We start from the raw sequence: 18,580 nt of genomic DNA on the forward strand, positions 1-18,580 counted from the left end.
TGTTGGTTTATTCTCTGAAGTGTCGCAGCCATAGTGTGAGAGCTCTGTTACCTGTTGCAGGAGATTTTCCAAGGAGTCCTTATCCTGCTGACTGACTCCATCCTTCTGCAATCGAAGAATTAACTCCGGTTTCCTGTAAGGCTTCAGAGCCAGTAAGTGGATGACCCGGTCTCGATAGGGCCGCTGCGAAACGTTGCTGACGTATTTCTTCATCGCATTGGCCAGGTTGACTGGTGTCGGCCGCCTCCTTTGGGGAACAGCATCGGGGACACCGGGGGCCGGTTTACGGAACACCCTTTTAGCTGAAAGTAGAAGAGAAACCAAAATGAATGGAACCAGGCAGCCAGCACGTGAGAACCCCACCAGACCCCATTCTGACCCGTCGACGCTGGAAGCATGACCCATCTTTGCCCTTTATGCTGCAGACCTGCTCCATGCATCGAGTTAAACAGTTTAATGCCCATTAAACAGTTGGGCATCGTAGCTCAACTGGACAAGTATCAACACAAAGGTTACACAGTGGGCTGACCACAAACACACTGCAGGATTTACTGGAGTTGGCTATGAAATTATAGTCACGCCCTGTAAACCAAAGTGCCTCTAGGGCAAAGATGGTGTGTAGAAGACTGTCAGCGCAAGAACATATCTGGTGCAGAAACACATTGACAACTAATATCTGAGTAATGTGAGCCGTGCTGCGTGGTGAGTGTAGCGAGCTCGGGGGGGGAACAGGAGACTTTGGGCCTCTGGTTCCCAAAGTTCTCCCCCACTGGGAGGTTTCCTCGCCTCGTGTCTGGGTCTGTTGTAGACTCATTGATGGCGATCGAGCGCGGTGATTGGTCAACAACTCCATTATCGTTGCATCACAGAACTACCATGATAATAGACTTTATTAGTCGAGCAATTCCTGTGTATTAAGTAGTCCGCCCAAGTTACATTGCTGGTTGAGGAAGGGGGAAGGAAACAAAGGCTAAATAAATCCAAGATAGATTTTTTTTTAAATTTAAATTGGGGACAGATATTAAACACAAAAATCTTCCCTTTAAATCCAGCTCCATCGGCGGGGACTTTGGGGGAGGGGGAAGAGACTGGGCCTGAGCCACTGACGGGGGCGGTGGTTAGACGGGAAATGCTGAGTCATGGTACCGACGGCGCAGCATGTGTCAACTTCACCAGGATAAGAAGTTAGGAAACAGCACATGCTGAAGGTGGTGTGCTTGGTTACACGATGATGGTCACGATCAGTGGCCACGTCATTGAATATCCGTTAATCAGCCCTCTTGTGCAAGACTGAATCTGAATGGTTCCATGTGCTCATCTGCCTTTTCTATTTTACCAGATGTAGGGATCACGACAGCAACTGTGCCTAAAACACAGCCATGCTCCTCTGGCAGAGTCAAGCCCCTTCTCATCAGACTCCATAGAGTAGAGGAGCTCCTTAAATAGGATGGCATACATCAACACCTGATAGCTCAGGTGATAGAGGCCATTTAACTTGGAAGATCCCAAAATGATGAGCGGGGGGGGGGGGGGGGGGAAATAAATTAGGCAGAGACTACCAGCTCTTACTCACATCCAGTGACCTCTTCCGAGAAGCGTGTGTGCATGTAGGGTGGGGTTCTCTGGTCTTGTCCCTCTCCCTAAATCAACTCACAGACTAGAATGGTGAGTGGGACAGAGTATCAGACGGCGACTGGCCCAGACAGTGGGGAGGAGGGAGGGGAGGCAGGGCAGACACACTACATGGATTGTGACCAATTGCTTCCTATTTAGCCAATTAACTATTTCCTCTTCAATCTCACGAGATTTCACTTTATCCACAAATCTCTCTTCAGGCCCTTCAGCATGTTCCTTCTGAAAGTCAAGCATCAAAGGCCGGTAAATATCAAGCGAGATCTGCCTTCCCGCTCGTTAAGTACCTCACGATGATCTTCTTTTAAAAAAAAACGTACAAGGTTTTATCTGGAGGGAACATGCCTTTAATTCCCAGGGTCAAACCTCTGAACTTTTCCTTAAAAATAACATTTCCAATCTCCTGTATTTATTTCAGCTACGATTCCTCCATTATCCTTGGATGAATTCCAGCTTCCTTGCTTTCCTGATGCATGTTCAAGATTTTTTCTTCTTTACTCCCCTACATATCTTAAAGGCGCCAACTCTGGGTACGATTCCCCATGAGCAACTGCCCTCACGCTACCTCACCCCATGAGAGTGTGTGTGTGTGTGACCCTGTGTGTGTATGTGTGTGTGTGTGACCGTGTGTGTGTGTGTGTGTGTGTGTGTGTGTATAAGTAAAAGGGGCGTGTGTGTGTGTGTGTAAGTAAAAGGGGTGTGTGTGTGTGTGTGTGTGTGTGTGTGTGTGACCGTGTGTGTGTGTGCGACCCTATGTGTGTGTGTGTGTGACACTGTGTGTGTGTGTGTGTGTGTAAGTAAAAGGGGCATGTGTGTGTGTGTGTGTGTAAGTAAAAGGGGCGTGTGTGTGACCGTGTGTGTGTGTGTGTGAGACCGTGTGTGTGTGTGTGTGTGTGTGTGTAAAAGGGGCGTGTGTGTGTGTGTGTAAGTAAAAGGGGCGTGTGTGTGTGTGTGTGTGTAAGTAAAAGGGGCGTGTGTGTGTGTGTGTGTGTGTGTGTGTAAGTAAAAGGGGCGTGTGTGTGTGTAAGTAAAAGGGGCGTGTGTGTGTGTAAGTAAAAGGGGTGTGTGTGTGTGTGTGTGTGTGTGTGTGTGTAAGTAAAAGGGGCGTGTGTGTGTGTGTGTGTGTGTAAGTAAAAGGGGTGTGTGTGTGTGTGTAAGTAAAAGGGGGGTGTGTGTGTGTGTAAAAGGGGCGTGTGTGTGTAAAAGGGGCGTGTGTGTGTAAAAGGGGCGTGTGTGTAAAAGGGGCGTGTGTGTAAAAGGGGCGTGTGTGTAAAAGGGGCGCGTGTGTAAAAGGGGCGTGTGTGTGTAAGTAAAAGGGGCGTGTGTGTGTGTGTGTAAGTAAAAGGGGCGTGTGTGTGTGTGTAAGTAAAAGGGGCGTGTGTGTGTGTGTGTGTAAGTAAAAGGGGTGTGTGTGTGTGTCTGTAAGTAAAAGGGGCGTGTGTGTGTAAGTAAAAGGGGTGTGTGTGTGTGTGTAAGTAAAAGGGGTGTGTGTGTGTGTGTAAGTAAAAGGGGGGTGTGTGTGTGTGTAAGTAAAAGGGGTGTGTGTGTGTGTAAAAGGGGCGTGTGTGTGTGTGTGTGTGTGTAAGTAAAAGGGGCGTGTGTGTGTGTGTAAGTAAAAGGGGGGTGTGTGTGTGTGTGTGTAAAAGGGGCGTGTGTGTGTAAAAGGGGCGCGTGTGTGTGTGTGTGTAAGTAAAAGGGGCGTGTGTGTGTGTGTAAGTAAAAGGGGCGTGTGTGTGTGTGTGTAAGTAAAAGGGGCGTGTGTGTGTGTGTGTAAGGGGGGGGTGGGTGTGCATCTACATTTGATCATTAAAACGAGTGAATTATGGGACAATTTCCCCAAACTCTTCGGAAAACTATGGTTGGAGGGATCAAGGATCGGGCCGAATGTGAGAACAGTTGACTGCGGTTGGAATGTGCTCCCTGGCTGGCAGTGACTCACGGGACTTTTTGGAATCTCCCATCAACACGGTTAGTAAATTCTGTCCTTTCAGATGGTCGAAATTCAAATTGAGCAGCAAAGCTGGAATATCAGCTGAAGCTGGGATGTAATGTCCCACGTCACTGTCGTGCACAGGATGATGCACCGTCCCGCGACACTGCAGTGCAGGGGGGGATGCACCGTCCCGCGACACTGCAGTGCAGGGGATGATGCACCGTCCCGCGACACTGCAGTGCAGGGGGGGATGCACCGTCCCGCGACACTGTAGTGCAGGGGATGATGCACCGTCCCGCGACACTGCAGTGCAGGGGATGATGCACCGTCCCACGTCACTGTCGTGCACAGGATGATGCACCGTCCCGCGACACTGCAGTGCAGGGGATGATGCACCGTCCCGCGACACTGCAGTGCAGGGGATGATGCACCGTCCCGCGACACTGTAGTGCAGGGGATAACGCACCGTCCCGCAACACTGCAGTGCAGGGGATGATGCACCGTCCCGCGACACTGTAGTGCAGGGGATAATGCACCGTCCCGCGACACTGCAGTGGAGGGGATGATGCACCGTCCCGAGACACTGCAGTGCAGGGGGGGATGCACCGTCCCGCGACACTGTAGTGCAGGGGATGATGCACCGTCCCGCGACACTGCAGTGGAGGGGATGATGCACCGTCCCGCGACACTGTAGTGCAGGGGGGGATGCACCGTCCCGCGACACTGTAGTGCAGGGGATAACGCACCGTCCCGCGACACTGCAGTGCAGGGGATGATGCACCGTCCCGCGACACTGCAGTGGAGGGGATGATGCACCGTCCCGAGACACTGCAGTGCAGGGGGGGATGCACCGTCCCGCGACACTGCAGTGCAGGGGATGATGCACCGTCCCGCGACACTGTAGTGCAGGGGATAATGCACCGTCCCGCGACACTGCAGTGGAGGGGATGATGCACCGTCCCGAGACACTGCAGTTCAGGGGATGATGCACTGTCCCGCGACACTGTAGTGCAGGGGATGCACCGTCCTGCGACACTGCAGTGCAGGGGATGCACCGTCCCGCGACACTGCAGTGCAGGGGGGGATGCACCGTCCCGCGACACTGCAGTGCAGGGGGGGGGATGTACCGCCCTGTAGCAGCTGAAAATAATTCACTGTTTAGAGGGAAAATCACATTGCTCAGGATTTCTCCAAAACTAGTGACCGGCAAACGCTGTGAGAGGCTGCACCATCTCTTGCAGGGGTGTCCAAACGGCGGACCAGGGGTCACATGCAGCCCTAAACACGGTGCTTATTGACATATTTGCATTATTTGTATTTTGTGAGCTGGAGGTTTGGAATGGGCTGTTCTTAAACCCGTTTCCTCATTGGTGGATATATCCTCGATCAGATTTGGTTAGCAACTTGATTTAAAGTTAATACGTGTCCCAGTGAGACTCCAGAGTAACCCTCTGCCCCTGCCTCAGCCCATCTGCTGCTGGAACCCTAATTCATGCCTTTGTTACCTCCAAACTCAACTATTCTGACGCACTCCTCACCGGTCTCCCATCTGGCATGTTACGTAAACTTGATCTCATCCAAAACTCGGCTGCCCGTATCCTAACTTGCACCAAGTCCCGCTCACCCATCACCCACTGTGCTCGCTGACCCGTGTCCTAACTCGCACCAAGTCCCGCTCACCCATCACCCCCTGTGCTCGCTGACCCGTGTCCTAACTCACACCGAGTCCCACTCACCCATCACCCCCTGTCCCTGTGTCCTAACTCACACCGAGTCCCGCTCACCCATCACCCCCTGTGCTCGCTGACCTACAATGGCTCCCGGTCCAGCAACGCCTCAATTTTAAAATTCTCATTGTTGGGGAAACTAAAAATATATACGGTTAAAGCTATAAGTAAGCTAAAGATATATAAGGTTAAATTGAACATATTGTAGTTTAACAACACAGTAAACAGCATTTAGTCGCACTAGCATGGCAGAAGCAGAGTGCATGTACACAATACAAGGATGGACAGCATCATTCACCATGGTGTATGGAACTAGCTGCTCAACCCACGACTGTGGTCCGAGGGGCTCCCCAGCTCCAAGGGCACCTTGCTGGACAGTACTGAGCTTTTGTACTCGAAACTTATTTGTGCACAGTTAATCGGAATTGCTCATGTATGGTATGGGAAATGGACACTGTAATCTCTAAGAATGATGCTCTAATTGTGTTTGATTGAGACGGTGGGGGCTGAGAGCCGTACCGCTCCGCTGCTAGCTTGTAATAAAGGTTGGTTCGATTGGACTCAACATCTGACTCGGAGTGGTGATTGCCCACAACAATTGGCGAAGTCGGCAGGATCCGCTGATGGTCCGGGGAGTGAAGCCCTGGGAGACCGACAGAAAGGAGGGTAAGTTAAATGAATAAAATACCCATGGTTTGGTGGTTTTGCCAGGCCAACAGGGATTCACAAACAAAGTAAGAGTCAAACAGAGTATTGACCGATGGCATGTGCATGAAAGGAGAGCCACGAAGTGTACTATCAGGGAATAGGACCGAGGTTTGGGGAACTGGCGAGTAGCCGGTGGGGCGGATTGGTTGGGGAGATGGCCAAGCCACTGGGAAACCTGAGAGGTTCGTTAATAGATTACCTGCTGAAGCAGTATGGTTCTATCGTTTAGTGCACTGTAGCAGGGAGCTTGTTGAGCGCGAGATGGAGCAATGCAGCGAGGAAAATCGAGAAGAGAGTTGGTGCGATGATGCACCTCTGCTTGACCCCGGTCCGGACATGGATTGGGTCTGTGGTGACCACACTCGACCAGCTCCGTTGGGCGGGCCACATTATCCGCTTGCCCGACACGAGACTCCCAAAGCAAGTGCTCTACTTGGAACTCCTACACGGCAAGCGAGCCCCAGGTGGGCAGAGGAAGCATTTCAAGAACACCCTCAAAGCCTCTATGATAAAGTGCAACATCCCCACCGACACCTGGGAGTCCCTGGTCCAAGACCGCCCTAAGTGGAGGAAGAGCATCCGGGAGGGCATTGAGCACCTCGAGTCTCGTCGCCAAAAGCATGCACACACAGCGGAAGGAGCGTGCGGCAAACCAGACTCCTCACCCACCCCTTCCCTCAACGACTGTTTGTCCCACGTGTGACAGAGACTGTAATTCCCATATTGGACTGTTCAGTCACCTGAGAACTCACTTTTAGAGTGGAAGCAAGACTTCCTCGATTTCGAGGGACTGCCTAGGATGATGATATGAAGCAGCAGGATGGTAAAATTTAAAAGCGTATGGAAAAAGGGGAGTGGCGCTCAGGATTGAATGCTGAGGGACAATAGGATTGGTGGAATAAAGAAAGTAAAGGAGGATGAAGCGATTGTAATGCTATGCCATGCTCATTTGCGAAGTAAAGAAAAGCAAAAAGACTTGGAGACAAAGAATGATCAGAACAAGTTAAAAATACTAACACAAAAGGTTAGTATGCAGGTACAGCAAGTGATCAGGAAGGCCAATGAAATCTTGGCCTTTATTGCAAAGGGGAAGGAGTATAAAAGCAGGGAAGTCTTGCTACAGTTATACAGGGTATTGGTGAGGCCACACCTGGAATACTGTGTGCAGTTTTGGTCTCCATATTTACAAAAGGATATACTTGCTTTGGAGGCAGTTCAAAGAAAGTTCACTAGGTTCATTCAAGAGATGAGGGGGTTGACTTATGAGGAAAGGTTGAGTAGGTTGGGCCTCTACTCATTGGAATTCAGAAAAATGAGAGGTGATCTTATCGAAACGTACAAGATTATGAGGGGGCTTGACAAGGTGGATGCAGAGAGGATGTTTCCACTGGTGGAGGAGACTAGAACTAGAGGGCATGGTCTTAGAATAAGGGGCCGCCCATTTAAAACTGAGATGAGGAGAAATTTCTTCTCTGAGGGTTGTGGATCTGTGGAATTTGCTGCATCAGAGAGCTGTGGAAGCTGGGACATTGAATAAATTTAAGACAGAAATAGACAGTTTCTTAAATGATAAGGGAATAAGGGATTATGGGGAGCGGGCGGGGAAGTGGAGCTGAGTCCATGATCAGATCAGCCATGATGGTATTGAATGGCGGAGCAGGCTCGAGGGGCCGTGTGGCCCACTCCTGCTCCGATTTCTTATGTTCTTATACAGCAATTGGAAAAAGGAGAAATGGAAATGAATATAAAGCAAAGTTAGGTAAGCAGTGTGATGAGACACTGGTAGTGGCACTAGTGGTGGAGAATCTAATAAGTTTGATTGTATATGCAGCGAAGTACTGCGCAGAGATAGTGCTGTTATCCTCGACCAGGATGATAGAATGCATGAACAACAGAATCTTGACGAAGCTAGGTGGCAGACAGGCACCCGAACAAAAAGGTCATAATCGCCTCACTAGACAATTAGATGATTCACGGGAAGTCTTAATGGGTGACCTTTACTTAAATTACTGTCCGGAATATAATGAATCTGGTGGAAACGGCAAGCGCCTGGTTGAGATCTTATCCCAAGTATTTGAGGGAAAAACTAAACTTAAAGAAGCCGGTTAGAAACTGGCCAACAACCCTCCCCTACGCGAGGCGTGGAGACTTGAGAAACAGGATAAGCATAAAGTGCAGGAGAGAGTGGAAAGATCCAAGAACTCCACAAAGGAAGAAAGAAACAGGGAACCAGAAAATAAGTTGCTGAAAAAAAAAGAAAAGAAAACCGACACAAGTTTCAGCTTTTGTGCCGAAAAAGAGAAAGATGAGCTTTATTCTGTGACAGGATAGGAATTTTAAAGTATATTGTTTAAAAGTTTTCAGTTTGTATGAAAGTGTGTGTTTGTGTGGAAGTTTTCCTGACTGTGAATGTTTGGGATTTAAAGAATTTTTATTTGTCTGAAAGCCTGTCTTTTAAAGAAAAACATGTCTGTTTATTGTAGCTCTGCCCACCTTTTCAGACAAAGAGCTGAATGTTTGTTTTCACCCTTCTGTCATGGATGTGGGAAGTTTTACGAAAGTGCGGATAAATTGAGTGTTAAAATGTACAGTGTGTACCTAGAATTGAATTACATTTTAAGTTAGAACCACAGGTGTGGATTTATGAGTTACGGAGCTATGAAATGCACAAAAGACAATTTGTTTTACAAAAGGTAAACTTCAGCCTTGAAGTTAGTTAAGATAGTGTCTGCTTAAAAATATAATGAATTTGAATGTATTCATTGGATTACAAGGGAAAAAAATTACTATTGTCTTATATAGTTTAAATGAAAAATGTGTGGTCTGGTTTTAAATTTATTCGAATCGTAACAAAGTGCTGTCTTTTCAATTTGGTTATTGCAAGCCCGAGATGCCCAATTACTTATTAAAAAAAACGTAATCATTGAATACGTGGGTTGAAAGATAATAAATTTAATCTATGAATGAGATAAAGAAAGGGGAAGGGAGAGTGTAATGCCTCTTTAAAAAAAGTCTGCGCGGGTTTCTCGAGGCTACAGGCTGGGGGAAGCTCCGCCCTCGTTTTCCTTTGTGTAGATGATGTTTGTTAAATACAGAAAACTAATGTTTCTCCAGTTATATTCAGTATTTTTACAGTCAATTGCAAAGGGATCTGAAGAAAGATGAATATGGAAAGTGACGTAACTTAGTAAGTTATTTTGTATTATCTTATTTTAAATTACGTGAAAGCTTCTAGCTCAGTAAAAGAGATTTAAATAAAAAGATTGGCAGTATTTGAATTAGAATTTTGAGATATTTTAGGTGGTTCGCCTTGATAAACATTTTAGTTGTACTGGAAAATCTTGGGTTTGAAAACATTTTTAAAAGAAATAATACGAAACAGTTTAGGATAAAAATACAAAAAAGTTTGGAAACAATTTAAAAATGTCGTTTTCTCTGAAGCGAGACAGAAATGCCGTTTGGGGGCAATGAGATAAGATTATGGAATTGCGAGCACTTGAATTGCAAGCATTTGTATGTTAAGATAGTTTGTAAACTGTCACTTGTTTTCGAAATTAAAGTTGAATTTGATGTGTAAACTCGAGAGAAAGTTTTGAAGATAAAAAGGACTGGAAAAAAAATATTGGGAAAGGTTATTTTACCATTCTGGGTCAACGTGGCAAGGGGCTGGAATAAGAACGCTAGGGCAGCTAGGGGAAATAAGCGAGGTAAAGGTATAGCAAATGGGGAAAGAAATCATCAAGGGGACTTTGGGATATACGGAAACGTTACCCGAATAACCTTCGGCAAACCAACGAGCAAAGAATCAAAAGAGTAGGCCAATTTACCATGGCTTACGGTACACCAAAGGCCTCGCTGGCCAGAGAATTGTGATAAAAGGAAAGGAATTATGTGTAGGGTGCTCTAGAACGTGCCCCGACAGAGTGGTTCTAAAAAAGGGATTTACGAAACGTAGTATAGAAAGTCAGAGGGAATGTGTAACGATGGAAGGTGGTCATGGTGGATAGTATGTGTAGGGGAGGTGCTGGATAGCGGAAGGGACAGAGGAAGCCGTGATTACGGGAGATGACTGTTGATCCTTAGTGAACAAAAGGAGGGGTCTGTGAAGACCCCTGCCGACACCCACATAACTAGGGCCTGCCAGGAGCTGTGACACAAGGGAGCAGCATGACTTGGACTTACCCACAGGGGGCAGGAGAGGAGCGGACAGATGAAAGACGACATACGATAATTTTGGATTACAGAAAATAGAAGAAGGGCTGCCATGTGTGAAAGAGAGTGAATGGCCCCACCAGCTGGAGGTAATGCAGGGTAATAATATTACGCAGCTGCGCATAGACCCAGGAGAGGAGGTGTGCATCAAGTGTCTAGCGGGTAAAGTAATAGCAAAATGCAGTGACAGGTTGCGTGTAGCGACAGTGAAAGGTATAAATAATCTCTGTACATTAGTCCTGATGTTTTTCCCCAGCCACTGGGTGCCCCAAGGGAAGGGATTGCCGAAAGGAAGAGGAGTAGTTATTGTTTTTATAATCCCTATAGAACAATGGGAACAAGAGGAACCAGATGGGGTTATATTTTGTGCGTATCACCAAAAGAACCAATGTGGCACTTTGAACCAGTTGTGCTAATTATCACAACTCAATCCGCCACAATGACCCCTATTAGGGAAACTACACAACCCTACCTTACAGAATGCCCAAGGCAGACCCCGGGACCAGAAAACGGGCTGGTGTTGGTCCCAACGGGAAATGTGATGTATGATAATGTATACCATGAGTTGGTACCAGACGGACATAGACCTCCCACGATGGTGCTCAAACGAGACCCGAAAGCCATAGCAAAGATTGACTAGGCAAATACTGAAACAGGGGGTTAAAGGGAATGGCCGGATCCCTGGGTAACTCCTCCAAAGACAGCATCGGAGAGACAGACTCAATGATGCTGCGACCATATTTAACACAGGAACTTCGGTAGTTAATACAATTGATTTGGCAATCTTGGGTGGTAAAATTAGGGATCTAGGCTCCAGAATTAAAAAGATCCTGAAAGAACAGAACCAGAACCAAGACTCCCAGTTGACAGAAGATCAGGCCCTCACAAGCCGACTTCAGGACATAGTAACAGTCCTTGAAGCACATGCCCAGACTACAAACATAATTATTAGAAAGGATCATGACGCCGCCGATAATGATGTATGCAGTACATTCGGAAATTGGGTAGAAGAACAGGCTAGGGAAAACCTAGCCCAGATAAGGGAGAGTGAGGTACCATTATGGATTAGCAATGAACAATTGACTAACCTTTTATGTCACAAAGAGCCAATACCAGGGTGCCAACTCGGGAATGGTGTGGGTCCACCCTACCCAGACTGAATGTAAAATAAGCGGCAGGAGTGTGTTAGGGCTAATACTTGCGATACCAGTAATAAAACCTCGAGGAGTATATCAGGTTCAGAATATAGGAGTTATTAGGGAAAATACCCACACACAGTACCAAGAGACACCACCATATGTGGTAACTTACGAAGATAGCTTGGTGGGTAGTAGACGGGAGGAATGTGCCACCAATCAGGGTGTAACGATTTGCCCCCATAAAATAAAATTTGACCCAGTGGCCGCACGTGGATTTAATGTGTCCGGGGGGAATAATAAATTGCACCATGGAAGCCATTGGGGCCCACCTCTCACACACGCATATGTGGGGTTGTGAATCTGTGGAATTCTCTGCCCAGGAAAGCAGTTGAGGCTAGCTCATTGAATGTATTCAAATCACAGATAGATAGATTTTTTTAAGGGAATTAAGGGTTATGGGGAGCGGGCGGGTAAGTGGAGCTGAGTCCACGGCCAGATCAGCCATGATCTTGTTGAGTGGCGGAGCAGACTCGAGGGGCTAGATGGCCTACTCCTGTTCCTAATTCTTATGTTCTTATGTTCTTATGACAAGGGAGAGTACTGTGCAACCACTAACCAGAAAACTTAAGTGCACAGATCAGGTCTGTGAGATGCCCAGTCCCATGTTCTGCTTTACCCCGGAAGTGTCTGTAAGGATTGGACGGGAAGAATTGGTCGACAAAAATCTACGGAAGGTCACCTCGATCCGGGTGTCAGAGGAAATTACAACAAATTTGGGTACGAGGTGCCTCCGTTACCGGAGGAACTGGCTGAACTGTGAGCAAAAATCACTGAATCCCAGAAGGTATACTACACACTGCTACAACGAAACAAGGACATCGAGAAGGAGGTAGAAGACATCAAAATCACCACTTGGTGGGATGACTTGTGGGACTGGGGGTTAAGCATTCAAATCCATTTGTGGATAAGAATAATTTTGCAACTGCTGGTGATCCAGTTGATAATTGTAACATTTCTCCTGTGCAGAACATGTGCTGCACACAGGCGACAGAAATCCAGGCAATTGACAAAAGCAATATTGACGAGGATGGAAATGCAGCCCCAGAAGGATGGCAGGGGCCAATTGCTTTAATTAGGTTGAAAGCAGAAGGTCTGGGAACATTTGGGTATCGGCCAACACCCAATCACTCCATTAGAGACCCATAAAGCATAAGTATGATGCAAAACATTGAGAATACCAGAGGATCCCTGGTAGTGGATCGCATGTGGAGCATCCTGATGTCTCGCTTGTGACGGATTTCTGTTTGTAAAGAAATTCCTGACAAGCGCCAAAAGGAGGCACTGTTGGGAAGCTAATGGTATATAGGGTTAAACTGAACATTTGGTAGTTTAACAATATGGTGAACAGCATTTAGTTGCACTAGCATGGCAGAAGCAGAGTGCACGTACACAGGATGTCACAGCTCGAGAGAAGGATGGACAGCATCATTCACCATGGTGCAAGGAACCAGCTGCTCAACCCACGACTGTGGTCCGAGGGGCTCCCCAGCTCCAAGGGCACCTTGCTGGATGGTACTGAGCTTCTGCACTCGAAACTTATTTGTGCACAGTACGGGAAATGGACACGGTAATTGCCAAGAATGATGCTCTAATTGTATTTGATTGAGACGGTGGGGGCTGAGAGACGTACCGCTCCGCTGCTAGCTTGTAATAAAGGTTGGTTCGATTGGACTCAACATCTGACTCGGAGTGGTGATGGCCCACAACATTCATCCTTGTTTTCAATTCCCTCGAAGACCCTCATCCCTCTCTATCTCTAGGCTCCACCAGCCCTACAACCCTCTGAGGTCTCTGCACTCGTCCAACTCTGGCCTATAGTGCACCTTCGATTTCCATCGCTCCACCAATGGCAGCTATGCCTTCAGGTGCCTGAGCCCCAAGCTCTGGAATTCCCTCCCTAAACCTCTCCTCCTTTAAGTCGCTCCTTAAAACCTACCTCTTTGACCAAGCTGTCCTAATATCTCATGTGGCTCGGTGACAAATGTCTGATAATCGCTCCTGTGAAGCGCCTTGTGATGTTGTACTATGTTGAAGGTGCGATATAAATGGGAGTTGTTGATGTTGGAACTATCGATGGAGCTTGTGAAGAATAAAAAGCTTGGACATCCCAATCGAGTGGACCGGGTGAGAATTGATAACCTATGCGTGTGCTGGTATTTACTTTTACTAACAGAAGTGTTTAGCAGCAGTGTAAGTTGTAATGAGAAGTGCAGTTTCACTGTTGTGTGTAACAGTCTGTCACAACTCATCCTCCAAATGTCACTCAACATTGAGCCTATTCATTAACAGCGAAAGAACATTTGGATCTGTTATTGTAAATAGTCGGATCCACTTACACATGGAGTCACACGAGTGGGAAGGCGTTAAAAGGCTGCAACACACACTAAAGAGTTTGAAGGGAGCCAAACTGTAAAAGCAAAGCTGATCAGAACGAACCTGTCACTTGTAGATAAACCACACCCGCCAGCCAGTTTCACAGGGAGCCTCTGGCAGCTCCACCAAGACAAGGGCACCCCGACAGGGTGTTTACACTAAGGCTCCAATCAGCCTTCTCCCTGCCCTCCTGTCTGGAGGTGTTGACACACACTGGGGTTTTGCTCCTCACGAGGTTTTGCCAGAATAGTGGGCCCAAGTTTCGGCCTCAGTTGCTCCTGATTTTTTGGAGCAACTGGTGTAGAACGGAGTATCTTAGAAATTCAAATTCTCAGCATTTAGTTTGCTCCAGTTCTAGTCAGTTAGAACAGTTTCACCTTGGAACAGAATTTTTTTTCTCAAAAGGGGGCGTGTCCGACCACTTACACCTGTTTTCAAAGTTTCGGCCGGCAGTGAAAACTTACTCCAAACTAACTTAGAATGGAGTAAGTGAAGATTTTTGTACGCTCGAAAAAAACCTTGTCTACACTTTAGAAAATCAGGCGTAGGTTACAAATCAGGCGTAGGGAATGGGGGGGGGGGGTTTAAAGGGAAGTTTATAAACATTAAACACTTCAGTTTTACAAATAAAGAGCCATCATCAATAATAAATGATAAAAACATTAATAAATCAATCAAAAAAAATTAATAAGAAATAATTATTTTTTTAAATCAATAAATAAAACATTTTCTACTTATCGACTGCAGCACCAGGAGCCCTCCAACAGCGTGCTGGGATGCCCCCCCCCCTCCCCCCCAGTGTGTCTCTATCTCTGTCTGTGTGTGTCTCTCACTCTCTGTCTGTCAGTGTCTGTGTTTCTGACAGCGAGGGGAGGGGGCGGAGGGGAGGGGGCGGAGGGCAGGGGGCAGGGGGAGGGGAGGGAGAGAAGGGGGGGGAGGAGGAGAAGGGGAAGGGGGGGGAGGAGGAGAAGGGGAAGGGGGGGGGAGGAGGAGAAGGGGAAAGGGGGGGGGAGGAGAAGGGGAAGGGGGGGGAGGAGGAGAAGGGGAAGGGGGGGAGAGAAGGGGAAGGGGGGGAGAGAAGGGGAAGGGGGGGGAGAAGGGAAGGGGGGGGAGAAGGGAAGGGGGGGGGAGAAGGGGAAGGGGGGGGAGGAGGAGAAGGGGAAAGGGGGGGAGGAGGAGAAGGGGAAGGGGGGGGAGGAGGAGAAGGGGAAGGGGGGGGGAGGAGGAGAAGGGGAAGGGGGGGGAGGAGGAGAAGGGGAAGGGGGGGAGGAGGAGAAGGGGAAGGGGGGGAGGAGGAGAAGGGGAAGGGGGGAGGAGGAGAAGGGGAAGGGGGGGAGGAGGAGAAGGGGAAGGGGGGGAGGAGGAGAAGGGGAAGGGGGGGGAGGAGGAGAAGGGGAAGGGGGGGAGGAGGAGAAGGGGAAGGGGGGGGAGGAGGAGAAGGGGAAGGGGGGGAGGAGGAGAAGGGGAAGGGGGGGAAGGGGAGGGGAGGAGAAGGGGAAGGGGGGAGGAGAAGGGGAAGGGGGGAGGAGAAGGGGAAAGGTGGGGGAGGAGAAGGGGAAAGGTGGGGGAGGAGGAGAAGGGGAAAGGTGGGGGGAGGAGGAGAAGGGGAAAGGTGGGGGGAGGAGGAGAAGGGGAAAGGTGGGGGGAGGAGGAGAAGGGGAAAGGTGGGGGGAAGAAAGGAGGTGGGGGGAAGAAAGGAGAAGGGGGGAAGAATGGAGAAGGGGGGAAGAATGGAGAAGGGGGGAAGAAAGGAGAAGGGGGAAGGAAAGGAGAAGGGGGGAAGAAAGGAGAAGGGGGGAAGAAAGGAGAAGGGGGGAAGAAAGGAGAAGGGGGGAAGAAAGGAGAAGGGGGGAAGAAAGGAGAAGGGGGGAAGAAAGGAGAAGGGGGGGAAGAAAAGAGAAGGGGGGGAAAAGAAAGGAGAAGGGGGGGAAAGAAAGAAAGGAGAAGGGGGGGAAGAAAGAAAGGAGATGGGGGGGGAAGAAAGGAGAAGGGGGGGGGAAAAGGAAAAGTGGGGGGGGGGGGGGGGGAAGGAGAAGGGAGGCTGAACGGGCCGTGCACAGGACTTCGGGCAGGGCCCATCCCCAGCACCAGATTTACAGGTAGGTGGCGTTGGGTCATAGAAACATAGAAAATAGGTGCAAGAGTAGGCCATTCGGCCTTTGAGCCTGCACCGCCATTCAATAAGGTCATGGCTGATCATTCACCTCAGTACCCCTTTCCTGCTTTCTCTCCATACCCCTTGATCCCTTTAGCTGTAAGGGCCATATCTAACTCCCTCTTGAATATATCCAATGAACTGGCATCAACAACTCTCTGCGGCAGGGAATTCCACAGGTTAACAACTCTCTGAGTGAAGAAGTTTCTCCTCATCTCAGTCCTAAATGGCTTACCCCTTATCCTAAGACTGTGTCCCCTGGTTCTGGACTTCCCCAACATCGGGAACATTCTTCCCGCATCTAACCAGTCCAGTCCCGTCAGTATCTTATACGTTTCTATGAGATTCCCTCTCGTCCTTCTAAACTCCAGTGTATAAAGGCCCAGTTGCTCCAGTCTCTCCTCATACGTCACTCCAGCCATCCCTGGAATCAGTCTGGTGAACCTTCGCTGCACTCCCTCAATAGCAAGAACATCCTTCCTTAGATTAGGAGACCAAAACTGAACACAATTTTCCAGGTGAGGCCTCACTAAGGTCCTGTACAATTGCAGTAAGATCTCCCTGCTCCTATACTCAAATCCCCTAGCTATGAAGGCCAACATGCCATTTGCTGCCTTCACCGCCTGCTGCACCCAGGTCTCATTGCACCTCCCCTTTTTCTAATCTGCTGCCATTCAGATAATATTTCTGCCTTCGTGTTTTTGCCATCAAAGTGGATAATCTCACATTTATCCACGTTATACTGCATCCTCACCTCACCTAACTCACCTAACCTGTCCAAATCACCCTGCAGCCTCTTAGCATCCTCCTCACAGCTCACACCGCCACTGTTTAGTATCATCTGCAAACTTGGAGATATTACACTCAATTCCTTCATCCAAATCATTAATGTACAATGTAAAGAGCTGGGGTCCCAGCACCGAGCCCTGCGGCACTTCACTAGTCACTGCCTCCCATTCCGAAAAGGACCTGTTTATCCTGACTCTCTGCTTCCTGTCTGCCAACCAATTCTCTATCCACGCCAGTACATTACCCCAAATACCATGTGCTTTGATTTTGTACACCAATCTCTTATGTGGGACCTTGTCAAAGGCCTTTTGAAAGTCCAAATACACCACATCCACTGGTTCTCCCTTGTCCATTCTACTAGTTACATCCTCAAAAAATTCCAGAAGATTTGTCAAGCATGATTTCCCTTTCATAAATCCATGCTGACTTGGACCGATCCCGTCACTGCCTTCCAAAGGGTCGGGGTCGGGAGCGCGGGTCCGGTCCGGGGGGGTAGGAGGGAGGTCAGGTTGGTTCGTGGAGGGAGGGAGCGCGGGGTGGGTTGGGTCGGTTCGGGGGGGAGGGGGGGGTGAGGCAGAGGGAGGTCGGGTCGAGTCGGTTTGTGTCGGGGGGAGGGAGGTCAGATCCGGGTTGGGGGGAGTCGGGAGCGTGGGTCAGGTCCAGTCCGGGGGGTCGGGTACAGAGGAAGCAGGAGCCGGGCATGAGAGACAGCCTTATGCACGCAGCCCCAATGAGGCCATTCGGCCAGGGCTAGGGGCTGCATGCTTCGGGCCCCTCTCAAGAGAGTTTTGGGCGCCTGGAGCTACTGCACATGCGCGCCCACTGTAGTGCGCATGTGCAGAGGTCCCGGCACGGTTTTCAGCGCAGGGACCTAGCTCCGCCCCTCACAGCTCGTGCTGCGCCGCGCCCAGCTCCAGAGGACCTGCAGGGAGCCGGAGATACTGTAAGTTTTTTTTAGGCGCAATTTGTGGCGCGAAAAACGGGCGTCCAGGTCGGGGCTGCGCCGTTCTAGGCGCGGCCCGAAACTTGGGCCCAAAGTGTGGGTGCCTCACAGCCAAGCTCAATCCCACCCTCCACCCTTGGCCACCACACCCACTTTCTAGCAAAGCTGACTGGGAACGATTGGCGAGCAGGAGACCTGGCCGACTGTTCCCCTCCCCAGCCCGGAGCAGAGGGCAATTGCTGCAGCCCGACTGTTGCCCTGGTTGGGTCGACACAGACTGGGGGATCAAACCTGGGACCTCCTGGTTTGGTCTATTCCACACTGGGCAGGCACTCAACAACCAGTGAGGGGGCCACAGCCCTCAGCTTCAATACAGCTTTGCCAAAAAGTAAAATGAATCCAAACCAACACCGAGCTCGATTCCGCCTTTGCAACCTGGTATTTGGTGTAATGTTTTCATGTGCAGATTGGATAACAAATGCAAATGAAGTGATGGTACATTTCTCACAATCATTTACTTAACAAAATAGCACCAAACTGTGTTTGCACGACTCAACAACTTGCATTTGTATAGCACCTTTATTGCACCTTTAACATAGCCCAAGGTCTCGAGGTGCTTCACGGGAGAGCAATCGGACAAAAAAAAAAATCGGACAAAAAAAAATCGACACCGAGCCAAAGGAGGTGACTGTCTTAAAGGAGAGGGAGGCGGAGATGTTTGGGGAGGGAATTGCAGAGTTTGGGGCCCAGGCAACTGAAGACACGGCCACCGATGGTGGGGCATAGGCCAGAATTTGAGGAGCGGAGAGATCTTGGAGGGGCTGGAGAAGGTTATAGAGATAAGGAGGGCCGAGGCTATGGAGGGATTTGAACACAAGGCGGAGAATTTTTAATGTGAGGTTCAAGCTT

At 49.1% G+C, this 18,580-nt stretch overlaps 1 protein-coding gene and 1 long non-coding RNA gene across 2 annotated transcripts in view; one reads left to right on the forward strand and one right to left on the reverse strand.

Moving 5' to 3' along the window:
* LOC139228515 (uncharacterized) overlaps positions 1–13,456 on the forward strand; it is a 29,982-nt gene extending 16,526 nt beyond the window's left edge. Inside the window, exons 2-3 of the long non-coding RNA XR_011587576.1 lie at positions 9,115–9,187; positions 11,944–13,456. This is a non-coding gene — a long non-coding RNA (uncharacterized lncRNA). The remainder of the gene's footprint in view (positions 1–9,114; positions 9,188–11,943) is intronic.
* ell (elongation factor RNA polymerase II) overlaps positions 1–18,580 on the reverse strand; it is a 149,566-nt gene that overhangs the window by 26,774 nt on the left and 104,212 nt on the right. Inside the window, exon 5 of the mRNA XM_070859581.1 lies at positions 52–302. Within this exon, the coding sequence (XP_070715682.1) occupies positions 52–302 (251 nt within the window). The remainder of the gene's footprint in view (positions 1–51; positions 303–18,580) is intronic.

The sequence above is a fragment of the Pristiophorus japonicus genome, chromosome 18, assembly GCF_044704955.1.
Source record: "Pristiophorus japonicus isolate sPriJap1 chromosome 18, sPriJap1.hap1, whole genome shotgun sequence".
Taxonomy (NCBI): Eukaryota; Metazoa; Chordata; class Chondrichthyes; family Pristiophoridae; genus Pristiophorus; species Pristiophorus japonicus.